The sequence below is a fragment of the Paroedura picta genome, chromosome 7 (assembly GCF_049243985.1).
Source record: "Paroedura picta isolate Pp20150507F chromosome 7, Ppicta_v3.0, whole genome shotgun sequence".
NCBI lineage: Eukaryota > Metazoa > Chordata > Lepidosauria > Squamata > Gekkonidae > Paroedura > Paroedura picta.
In genome coordinates this window covers 77,402,410-77,415,383 of record NC_135375.1, presented here as the reverse complement: position 1 = coordinate 77,415,383, position 12,974 = coordinate 77,402,410, and the positions used below count along the sequence as shown (strand labels likewise).

Below are 12,974 nucleotides of genomic sequence, written 5' to 3'. Positions count from 1 at the left end.
CTCTAGGACTGACCGGTTTGTTTGCCTTGCAGTCCAAGGGACACGCAGGAGTCTTCTCCAGCACCAGAGTTCAAAAGCCTCAATTCTTTGATGCTCGGCCTTCCTTATGGTCCAACTTTCACAGCCATACACTGCAACTAGGAAGACCATAGCCTTGACGCTTAGGACGCTGTTTAGATTTGCCATAGCTTTCCTCCCCAGGCGCAAGTGTCTTTTAATTTCTTTGCTGCAGTCCCCATCTGCAGTGATCTTGGAGCCCAGGAAAATAAAAGCTGTCACTACCTCCATTTCTTCCCCATCGATTTGCCAGGAATTGAGAGGGCTGGATGCTATGATCTTTGTTTTCTTGATGTTGAGTTTCAAGCCAACTTTTGCACTCTCCTCCTTCACCTGCATCAACAGGCTCTTTAGTTCCTCTTCACTTTCTGCCATTAGAGTGGTATCATCTGCATATCTGAGGTTGTTATTTCTTCCTGCAATCATGATCCCAATTTGTGACTCCTCTAATCCCGCCTTTCTCATGATGTGCTCCGCATACAAGTTAAATAGGCAAGGCGACAGTATACACCCTTGCCGAACTCCTTTCTCAATTTTGAACCAATTTTGAACCTCTGGTTTCCCAGATACTGAGATATAGCCTGAAATGGATGCTGAGACTCAAAGCAATTTTTAGAGGATGCTGAAAAGACATTTTCTTAATGTAGCAGATGAGTTTCACAGTCAGAGCATCAGACTGCAACAGCAATGTTCCATGTTCAGTTCCATGTTCAGTTCTCACTGTTGCTTCTTGACCTGCATATAAGTTTCTCAAGAGCCAAATAAAATGCTCTGGTATTCCCATCTCTTTAAGAACTTGCCACAATTTGTTGTGCTCCACACAATCAAAGTATTTAGCAAAGTCAATGAAGCAGAAGTAGATGTTCTTCTGGAATTCCCTTGCTTTCTCCATGATCCAGCGTATGTTGGCAATTTGATCTCTAGTTCCTCTGCCTCTTCGAAATCCTGCCTGTACTTCTGAAAGTTCTCGGTCCACATATTTGTAGAGCCTAGCTTGTAAAATTTTGAGCATAACTTTGCTAGCATGAGAAATGAGTGCAATGGTGCGGTAGTTTGAACATTCTTTGGCATTGCCCTTCTTTTGGATTGGAATGTAAACTGACCTTTTCCCATCCTGTGGCCATTGTTGAGTTTTGATGCTTAATTGTTCATGCTTAATTGTCCACAAATCATTTGGAACAGGGGCAAATAGTGTAGAGGCCAAGTTTACAGATGATACCACATTATTCTGGATGGTGGATGGTGAAAACCATATTGCATGGGAAGAGCTGAATGAATATTTCTGAAAATTGAGGTAGTAGGAAACAACTTTGCAAATTAAATTCAAGTAAGGTGATGAACTTTGGAACGAAAATCCTGTTTCTAAATATATGAGGTCTGATCTGGCCAAGAATGATATCTTGAGGTTGTAAAGGATAGTTCAGTGAAAGCATTTTGCCCATTTCCCACAATACTGGAATACAGGAAGGAACCCAGTGAAGACAATGAACAAACAATTCAGAACAGGAAAACAAATATGCTTAACTCTCCCATTAATTAAATAAAAGAATCCACTGCCAATGGCCATGACCATGGATACAGATATCTTAAGAAGGGTATTAAAAAAGGTTAATGTCTATTGGCTACAGGGGCTAATATTCCTTTTGATACCAGTGCTAGGAGGCAATATCAGAGGATAGTCTTGGCTCTTTTCACTGTCTATTGACCTTTCAGGAAACTGGTTGGATGCCACATTAAACAAGATGCCAGATTAAATGGAACACTGGTTCGATAACTTTGTTTGGGTAACATTTCTGATTTCATCACTGCTTAGTATGAGAGCTGCATGACTCAAAGCATCATGATACCTATCAGCCAAACACTGCAGGTGTGCTAGCGTTCCTTATATTATTTTATCACTCTCCTGCACTGGGTGCTTTTTTTAATGTTCTAAATCTATTATTAGACCTGAATGTATCTACAGGTACCAGTTTTGAGTAGAGGGGGAAATTTCCTTCTTTCAAAACTGTGGATGCAGACCCCTTCCTCTCATTTCTACTTTCCCCTTAGCTTAACGCTCTTCCTATCCATTTCTATGGTAAACTGTATGTGCTTATGCAAACCCAAGCTTTACATTCAGAATGCTTCCCTCCTTGCCATTGACTGAAACATTATCAGCATCCCACAGACCTATCAAGAGCAGACACAGTCCTCATTCATCATGGTGCTCAGATAATTGAAGCAGTCCACCTGCTCTGCATCCTTTCCTGTGGTGCTTGCTGGGTTGTGCTATTTTGACTTTTCCCATGACCTCTGGTTTCCCAGATACTGAGATATAGCCTGAAATGGATGCTGAGACTCAAAGCAATTTTTAGAGGATGCTGAAAAGACCTTTTCTTAATGTAGCAGATGAGTTTCACAGTCAGAGCATCAGACTGCAACAGCAATGCTGCCACTTTGGCACAGGACAGAACTCTTTGATCTCAACAGTGAGGGGAGCACAGACCAAGCACCTATTCCTAATTCATTCCTGTACATTTGGGGGCAACTGATTGGAATAATTTAAGAATCTGTACTGTCACTTCAGTTTACCATCTTCAACAGTTTCCATTTCCTTTCTTTTAAAGCGCAAAGCATTGTCCAAAAGCATGTGTTGCAGAAGGCTGCTAAAGCCAAGAACATTTGCATGTCATCAGTGACTGGATGGCAAATGACTCATTGGAAGGAAAGGCAGATCCTAAATAAAATAACTGTAGAAGTTAAATGTTCCTGTGTTATTATCTTCCTGCAACCCCCCCCCCCCAGATATTCGGAAACAAAATGCAACATAAGAAATATTCCAGTAAATTATCAAGTGATATGCTTGAAACAAAAAGGGAGACAAAATTATGCAAATGCATTTCCCAACCAACTACAGACAAACTTCAGAGAGTTTTACTTACTGCTTTTAATTAACATATCCAGTGCCTATTTGTGGAAATGGAACATGTGCATAATCACCAGTTTGGTGTCATAGGTTTGTAAGTATATTATGTTAACATGGCACATTGGCCTACTGGTATGGTTGGCTTCATGGGTGTCATGATACTTGGGGGTCATAGAACTTATGTATAAAGTGTCATCAAGTCTCTTGTGCTTTTTTCGCCGCTAATGAAGAGGGGAAAAGGCAAGATGCGGCAGCAAAGTGTGGAGGGGAGACATAGTGTAATTTACTATCCTGCAATTTCAGGTAGGAGACATCATGGGATTTGGCCCTCCATGCGGAAATGGCCAAAATATCATTTTGGTGTGCCTTAAATATGTCCTATTGCTATTATTTGTTTAATGCACATTCCAGCCTGTTCCAGGATGTTCCAGAGGCATTTGGGCCTGGAAGGGATTAATAAATTTGTGGGAGCTCCACTTTTTCAATTCAATAATATTGTCCTTGAGTTTCTGTAATGCATTCCCCTATTTTTTTTAATACTTTGCTTGATTAATGCATGTCCTTGTGTGTTCCAGTGGCATTTTGGCCCGGAACAGGTTAATAATAGGGTGAGAATTCTACTTTTTCATTTCTTAAATATTGTTCTCAATTGTCCATAATTCATCCCACAGGTTTTTTTATGGTAGTCTTGTTTATTTAATGCCCATGCTGGCCTGTTTTGTGTGCTGGTAGCTTTTTGGCCTGGTAAAACTTAATAAAGGTTAGAGATTTATGACTTTGCGTTTCTTAAATATTGTTTCCAAGTGTCTGTATCTCTTTGTTCTCTTTGTTTAATGCCTGTCTCAGTCCATTCTGGCTTTTATTCTGTTCTTTTTCCAACTCCTCCTCTGCAGGTTTATGAACCAGGCAATAAGGCTCCTTGCCTGAGTCAAAGCTAGTGGGGCAGAAAAGAACCAGGTGTATGTGCATAATCCTTAGTCCAAGATGTGGGCCTGGACTGAAGAAAAGGATCAGAATGAGTTTTACACTTCTTTTGCAATGCGGAGATTAAAATCGTTGATTCCATTTCCACCTAGTTAGTTGGGGGAAGTGACATGCAACTTCATTGTGAAGCTATTTTGCTAAAGGGTCAGGTTGAATTGTATCCTGCCTGTCAGTTGATCATCCAATCAGCTGTGACTGGGCTTCTGGTCAGGCAGCTTCAAGATTGGTCTGCAGCTCTTTGAATTGCTCTTCGAAATCCTGCCTGTACTTCAGGACGTTCTTGCTAGAGCCTAGTTTGTAGGATTTTGAGCATAACTTTGCTAGCATGAGAAATGAGTGCAATGGTACGGTAGTTTGAACATTCTTTGGCATTGCCCTTCTTTGGGATTGGAATGTAAACTGACCTTTTCCCATCCCGTGGCCATTGTTGAGTTTTCCAAATTTGCTGGCATATTGAGTGTAGGACTTTTACTGCATCGTCTTTTAAGATTTTGATTAGTTCAACTGGAATGCTGTCACATCCACTAGCTTTATTGTTGCTCAGACTTCCTAAGGCCCATTTGACTGCACATTCCAGGATGTCTGGCTCCAGGTCAGTGACTACCCTATTGTGGTAATCAGGGATGTTAAGCTCGCTCTTGTATAGTTCTTCTGTATAATTTTGCCACCTTTTAAAAATCTCTTCTGCTTCTGTTAGGTTCCTACCATTTTGGTCCTTTATCATACCCATCTTTGCATGAATTCTGTAACATAAATGGGTATAAACAGTTATATGTGTATCAGATCATATAAAGAGACACAGCAGCTGGAAAATGGATTATTATTGTTTAAATGATCTCTTTTTGCTGTTTATCATGGTAGTGGCCAGAGATATTGTGGGTGGCTAAAGCTGCATTTGCAGGGATTGAATCTATTGTTCTGTGTGCAATCAACTAATTTCCAGAGCCACAGTGTTCACTCATCCTAAATGTATTGTCAAATGGGATTACAGAATGATGTGATTTGTGGCTATTTACAGCCTCCTTTTCAATTACCCACTGAATCTTATTTCATTCTCTTTGGAGCCACATTCCCCTTTCCCTGCACAAATGCATAGATGGGAGTAAATAGCTTGCATGGTGGCATTCAGGGTTTTTGAAGAGCTACCATCTGTTGCTTCATCTCTTGGGACAGGAAACTCTTTAGAACACAAGTGAGCTTGGCAGGAGTCCTTGTATGGGCTATGCATCCAGATGTAATACATAGGGAAGACTGAACATAACACAATCACAGCTGCAAAAGGGACCGTTAGCTTTCACTGTCCTTTTAGGAAGGGAGTGGACCTGAGTGATTAAAAGAGAGTGGCTTCATAACCTGGGATGCAAAACCTGCTACAACAACTACTTACCATTAATATGCCCAATACTTATCATATAGCTGATATATTATATGGTACAATGCATAACAAGTACTTAGAGTATGATCCATGGGCACACAAAATGGATGCTGCAATAGGCAAAATTACACACATGCAAAGAGGAAGTCCAAGTGGAGGAGACAATAAAAAGCCACCACACACACAGTCACACACAAAAATGTATTTTCAATCTACTTTGCAACTGGATTTTACTGTGTTAAATAGCAAAATACCCTTGCAAACAGTTGCTGAAGTGGATTGAAACAGCATTATTTCACACTAGAGGCAAAGACACAGGAATACGTTAGGTGCTAAGATGCACACCTGCACTGTGGCCTTCCTGGGGGCTGGCTACATGACAAAAGCTCCTGCCCTCCCTTTGACTCTTGAGGCCCTGCCTCCAAACCTCAAACATTCCTGACCCAGGGGTCACCAATCTCCAGCTGCAGCTTGGAAATCTCCTCGAACTGGAGTATAAAAATCATCTCCCCTGGGGAAAATGGCTGTTTTGGAGGGGGGACTCCATAACAAAAAGTCATCCCCAGGCTCCTGGAGATGAAAGGGTGTGACTGGGAAGAGGAATAGAGAGGTTGCAGAGAGGAGTCCATTTTCCCTAATATGATCCACCATGTTTCATACCAAAGCGTGTAACTCTGGTACTGATAATAAATTAGGTATATGCCTTACATTTTGATAAGGGTATTTTGAATTAGATTTTTCAGCATCCCCTATTTTGGAAGAGTAAAAAAGAGCTTGGGAAAGAAAAGACAAATCTGCTTGTGAAAGCTATTTTGAGTGATGGAAATCTATATCTCTTACAGTGGTTGAACGTGCTAGTAGCTTTTGCTTACAAAGTGGGTTCTGAATCTTTGCTAGTCCTCTTTGCATACATATATATTTCCCCACAAGTGGGAGGTCATTCAAATATAGAAAAGGCATGATAACAACCTTCTTATTCTCTTTTGTTGCCAAGGACAGAAAAAGATAAACAGGAGGATAAAATGCTTATGCTAACTATATGACAGAATTGTCTAAAGTACAACATAAGACGATTGAACAAGTTGCGATAGGGGCATTTTAAAAAATATAACAGGGAAAGTTTATCACTAGAGATTTTTGGTAAATAGAAATCTGTCAGGAAAATGCTTTGATATAATTGGTCCTGCTTTAGGGCAGGAAGATGTAGAGATGATCCTTCAATCTATGTTAAATTATGCAATTCAAATATTGTCTGCTACTTAGGCACAAGCCCTGTCAAAATAAGAATATCATCTTTTATGCAAAAATAGGGTTATTCTACTTAACTCTACGTGTCCTCTACAAGGAAATGAACATGAGTTTCCTAAAACAGGTTGTACCTTCAAGAAGATGGTTCACAAAGAGATACAGCAATCACCCCTAAGGTGGGCCCCTTGGGACCTAGTGCTATGAAGATGAACAAAAAAGTATCAACTGATGCACAGTAGCACAATCTCTTTAATAAAGATGTTTCCCAAATCCTCTGTGATCAACATTCTCCTTGAAATGAACTGTTCTCATCCATTTCATTACAGTGACAGAACTGAATGATTTGTTTTAGCTGTTCACTGGTTATTTGATTGATATGTTCATAGTTTGAATACATATAGAAATGTCAGCCTTTCACTCTCTATGCTTCTTGTAGGCAATATGAATGTTTCAACCATCTCTCTATCGCTAATGGCTATTGCTTGTCATTGTATGTTTTTGTTTTGCAGTCCAGACCGGTTTTAAAAAGAGTTAAAACCACTGAGATCAATGAATTAAGGAGGGTGTAATTTCTGGTTGGGATTATACTTTAAAATCACGTGAAATCTTCCTGAATAAGGTGAGTCCATGGTTGAGTCCAGAGTTGACAATTAAAACAATTTAATAGCAATTTTAAAAATATGCTTTCTTTACACTGTGAACAAAAATTTCCCATTCTTCTTTATGCCTTTCCTTTCAGCCACCTACCTAATTTTTGGGCATGTGAGGTAACACAATATCTTGATCTTTTCCCCACTCATGTTATATTTACATTTTGTCAGAAACATGGCAGTTGTGAAACTCTTCCTCATAGATCATACATTATTTTCAAAGTATGTATTAAAAGAGTCTAATTTTCTTGGTGTGAGTGTGAAAAAAACAGAGAGACAGTTCAATTTTATGGATATATTCAGAAATAAATCCCACTGATTTCAATACGATTGCATATTTACCTGTGAATAAGAATCTCTGAGCACACTGATATTTCTCAGTAAGCATAAAGGGACTCATATTACATATACATTGAAAAAAGATTTTAGGATAAATTAATACATATAAGGAGTGAGATTTCAAAAGGAAATTCACATTGTTTTCAGACCAAATAACAAAGGCAATTGATGTTTTGTTGAACTGCAAATTAGAAGTGACACTTGCGCTTTTGGGTTAAATGGGCACTGCCTTAAACACAAGCGTGCTATGCTAATGTCAAGATGACCCTTCAACTTTATATGGGCAGCAGAAGACTTCTGTAAATTGCTCATCTTCTGGGGACATCTAAGACTGCCTTTGGAGTGGAATAGAGGCTTTGCTTAGAAATGTCTATGTGGCTAATAAACAACGTAGTGAGGGTGAGAGACTGTTTCCACACTAGTGATATCGTTCAGGTTTGCATTTTAAAAGGACTGACTTTTTCATCCATTTCTGCTGTTTTCAGGTGCAGTCCAGAATTGCCCCTGAATTGCCACACAGCAATGGAATCCCCAGAAAACTTTTTTTTTATTATCATTTTTTATTATTATTTGTTCTTATAAAAAGCATTTACAGAAAAACAAAAACAAAAAAGCGACCAGCTGATAAGTATCATCAATACACGTATATCATACTTAGTGTAGTCTGATATTATCTCAAGAGATATATAGTCAGTTCCCATTACATATTGGTCCTAATCTAACAGTTACTGCTGTCTTTCTTAAGAAAGTCCAGATAATCACTCCACTGTTCATCATATTCTTCCGGAGATCTCTTCTTAACCATGTTGGTGAGTCTTGCCATTTTTGCTAAGTCCGCTAATTTGTCAAGCCATGTAGAAATAGTTGGAGTCTCAGTCGCCTTCCAGTGCTTCGCCCACACCAACCGTGCCGCCGTAGTTGCATGGAATAAGAGGATTCTAGAGGAAGTTGGTAAAGCACTTGGGTGGAAGCTTAGCAACATATATTCAGGCTTCATTGGGTATCGCGAATCCCCAGAAAACTTGATTTCATATTTTAAATCAGGGTCTAACAGGGTCTAATTTGGGGCTGCTCAATGCAGAAATGCATGCAATTGGGTATTCCCCCATGCCTGCCATTTTGAGTCATTTGGACATACCCCTTTCCTTGTCACCATCCTCCCTCCCCCTCCCTTCATTAAAAAAGCCTTTTTTAAAAGTGATGATTGCAATACAATGCTGTTTCTAAGGGGCATTTCCCACGGCTTAAAAATAGCACAATGGTTGCTGATTGAAAACGCTACTAATTTGCCATAACGCACGACGTCGTAAACGATCTGCAACAATCCTGAAACCGACCCGCCAAAAGCGCTTCGTTGTAGCGCTTTTAGGGGAATCCAGAAAACTGGATTCACCCTCCGGATAGCGATACACTCCTGCAACCAATCTGCAACAGTAGCGCTAAAGACCTGTGCGTAACCATTGTTGCGGGTTCTTCAAAGTCCCTCCTCCCGAGCCTGTCCTCCAAACTTCCGGCGAACTGTTCGCCATTTTTTTTTTCTCCGAGCGAGCGGGGATCTACGAGGCAACGGGACAGCGACTGGCTTTCAAGCACGATCACTTTCGGAAATTCTGCCCGGACACCACAAGAGTTTTTCACAAGCACAGTGGCACACACCGTCACGTTCCCAAAATTTGCCCAAAGCTTAAAACCCCGTCTACCATCGGCCAGTCCTAGCGGAGTCAACGTACAGGGAGCATTTTAAAAAATTTTCCTCTGAGCGTGCCAACGAACGTTCGCCGCTCGCAGTCTCCTGCTTAGCTTAGAGGGGTTCAATAGACATGATTCGTGGTGATATCATGAGGGGCGGCTTATGTGTAGTGGGTCTTTGTGTGGTTCCCGGTGCGTGCTTGTGCTTGGGTGCGGACAACCCCTTCCATTGGCGGCTAGACCTCCGGCAAGCGGAGTCGCCGTCCCCCGTTCATTTTAAAAAATTTTCCTCTGAGCGTGCCAACGAACGGTCGCCGCTCGCAGTCTCCTGCTTAGCTTACAGGGGTTCAATAGACATGATTCGTGGTGATATCATGAGGGGCGGCTTATGTGTAGTGGGTCTTTGTGTGGTTCCCGGTGCGTGCTTGTGCTTGGGTGCGGACAACCCCTTCCATTGGCGGCTAGACCTCCGGCAAGCGGAGTCGCCGTCCCCCGTTCCTTTTAAAAAACATTCCTCTGAGCGTGCCAACGAACGTACGCCAGTAACATGTCATGTTTGGTTGATTTATGCTGTGGCTGGTGAATATTATTGGGGAACTGCCGAGTACTGCCGCACTTGCTCTCGGTTGAACACCGGCATGCGTTTGTGTAATGGCGGACAATTTTCCTAAAATGGCTCCCGCTGCATGTTCAAACTGCTCTTCTCGCGTGTAAACGAATCAGCGCATGCGTTAAGTCAAACAACAAGGGCGCCAATCTGGCCATTAGGAGCAGATCCTGTTCCCGCGCGAGGAGCTTTGAACGTGACATGTGACCTAATGTGGCCAATGCGCGTGTCCCCTACTGCCCTCTACCAATCAGGAGCCGGCTAGTCCCTTTGTCTTTGTGTGCGGGAAGGTATATGATCCGTTGCACCCTGCACCTCCCACCACCATTTTGCTCAGCTACTAGCGAAAGCAACATGGAATCGTCTTCTCAAGCCTCGTCCGTCACTGCAACCGGCCGTGGCCCAACTTGGAGGGACGCGGAGATCAGGGACCTGATCGGGATTTTCTCGGAGGAGAAAATCCAGGACGCGTTCCAGTCCTCCCACAGGAATAGGGAGGTCTTCGAACAAGTGGCCATTAAGATGCGCGCCCTGGGCCACAACAGGACCGGCCTTGAATGCCGGTCGAAGACCAAGACAATGAGGGCAGAGTACATGCGTGCCGTGAACCATAATAAGGGTTCCGGCAACGAAAAGGTTACCTGCCCCTACTTCGAGGAGCAGCGCCAGCTGTACGGAGACGGGGAAGGATCCGGCAGGCCGAAGCGCGTCGGCCGGAGCCTTAAGGTGGTTCGGAAGCCGGCTGCCCCGGTCGAGGAACCACCCGCTGAGGAGGATCCCGGCGAGGGCACCTCGTCCAGCTTTCGCCCTCCACCCCCCGTCCAGCAACGAGCCGCGGAATCGGTAACGCTGGACCTGATCGCCATCGTTCCTGGGGAGCCAGAGGAGGCTCCTGAGCAAACGCCCCTTGCCTCCGGTAAGTGATTTTCTTTTTATTTTATATTTCCTTTTGAGCAAATGTGTGTTCTGACGTTTGGGCATCGTTTTCTCGTGTGTTCGTTGCAACGCATAAGATGGTAGGCTGTGGAGTGCTTGCTGTGGTTACTATTTGAAACGGTTTTAATTTTATAATTTAATTTTAATTTTTAAAAGATTTTAAAAGATGGTAGGCTGTGGAGTGCTTGCTGTGGTTACTATTTGAAACGGTTTTAATTTTATAATTTAATTTTAATTTTTAAAAGATTTAATAAGATGGTTGGCTGTGGAGTGCTTGATGTGGTTAGTATTTGAAACGGTAATGTTTAACCAACAGCCCCAAAATATTTGCTGCATGCCTCGCCCATAGGCCTTCTGCAGTACTTTGGCTCACTACTTTGGGAGCTTGCTTTGTGGTTCATGGTGTATGCTTGCTCATTTTTCACTATTTTCTGCTCTTGTCCACAGAGACACAGTTGCCAGGGACGGGGCCCCTAGAGTCTCCAGCAGCACCTGACGTGGATAGTGATTCGGGGGCATCAACTAACATTGGTAAGTATTAGTAAAAATAGGGGGGGGGCTGTTTTAACTGCTTTGTGCTTTTCTGTTTGTGCAGGGCAGCAGCACTGCTAAGAGAAAGAAGAGAGTCCCTCTGCGTTGCTGGTGTAGGCTTTGAAGCTGGCTTTGCCACCCTTTGGTCCTAGATCTGTTTTTTTTCCTTTTTTTGCAGATTTCATACCCGGAACACAGGAGGAGGAACAGCCTGGGGTGCTTGGACCTCCTGCCCGGCGCAGGCGGATACAGATTCAAGATGGTGAGCGTGCATGACCTGTTCCTTTCGAGCCATAGCTGCAGGACAATGTCGCTAGGCACTAACCATGTGCTCCCTTTTAATTGTTGAGAGTCCTGCTGTGAAAGTAGGCAAAAGTAAAAGCACACCATGGGCAAACAAACAATAGCCATGTGCTCGCCGGGGATTGTTTAAATTCTTGGCAGGAAAACACGGGGACAAAAAAGAACACCATGTCCACCATGGTGTGTTTTGACTTTATTGATGTTACTAACAGTTTTGTTTCTCATTTTTTGCCAACAGAGGTTCTTTCAGATGAGGAGGAGGAACCACCCCTGGCTCCAGGCAGCCCACCACCTAGAGGTGCGCTCCCAGCAGAGGAGAGGCTTACGAGGGAACGCGGCAGGCTGAGGCGCGTCTCCGTCTTGACAAGCGTGGGAGAGAGGCTCCTTGAGCACTGCTATGAGGAGTCACGGCGTGCCGCGGCCGCTGACCAAGCCATGCTCACACTCATTGCCCAGGAGGGGAGAAAATTGAGGGCAGTCCTTAGAGAGACAAACCAAATCCTACGCGAAGGCGTGGAGGAGGTGCGACTGATAAGGAGACTCATGGAGAGGGCTGTAGTGGTCATGGAAAGGGCCTACCCTCCACAAATCGCCCCCCCCCACCACCACCCACACCAACACCACCACTTCCAGCACCCACCCCACCGACTCCCTCTCAGAATGCCTCCACCCAAACAAGAAGGAGGACTATTCTCGGAAAGAGAAAAATAAAACCAGCAGACAAGTACTCCCCCTCCTAGTTTTGCCCACTTTTTCTATTTCATGTTATCTGTGTTTTGTTGTTTGTTGAATAAAGTTTATATTTTTGACTCTGTCTCTGTGTACCCTACTGTAGAATCTGCAAGGCCGAAAGCGGCCTCTCTAGTGATTGTCTATATTGTGGTACTGCTGTGTGGGTTGGAGGTTGGAGGGGTGTTAGTTCAAGGAGTTTTAGGAGTGTGGTGTGGGGTTAAATATGTGCGAGTTTAAGAAGTCACACTGGAATCTTGTTATAAAATTTGCAATAACATTTTATTTTAAAAAACATTTTAACAGGGGAAAAACATTAGGGAATGAAACTTGGAGCCCCACCAGCACCACCACCCCCCACCCCCCTGGAAAACCTATTTTTTTTAACAAAAGTATACATTTAACAGGGGGAAAAACATTAGGGAATGAAACTTGGAGCCCCCCCCCCCAACCCCTACCCCAAAACACAAACAGGAAACAAAACTCAGGTCCCACTGCTCCCCTGCCCAGCCCCTTCCATCTCCCTCACTCTCCTGCTCAACCTTCCCACGGACCCCCGGACTTTGCGGCAGAAGAGGTCCTCATCCTCCTTCTTCTTAACTGTGTGGGGAGGGAGAAAAA

At 43.2% G+C, this 12,974-nt stretch overlaps 1 protein-coding gene across 1 annotated transcript; it reads left to right on the top strand.

Annotated features, from left to right (window-relative positions):
• Positions 1-5,061: 5,061 nt before the first annotated feature.
• Positions 5,062-12,335, top strand: LOC143841931 (uncharacterized). Its single transcript, XM_077346481.1, has 4 exons — positions 5,062-5,138; positions 11,107-11,321; positions 11,500-11,583; positions 11,863-12,335. Exons 1-4 carry the CDS (start codon positions 5,062-5,064, stop codon positions 12,333-12,335), a joined length of 849 nt encoding a protein of 282 aa, XP_077202596.1.
• The last annotated feature ends 639 nt before the right edge of the window (positions 12,336-12,974 follow it).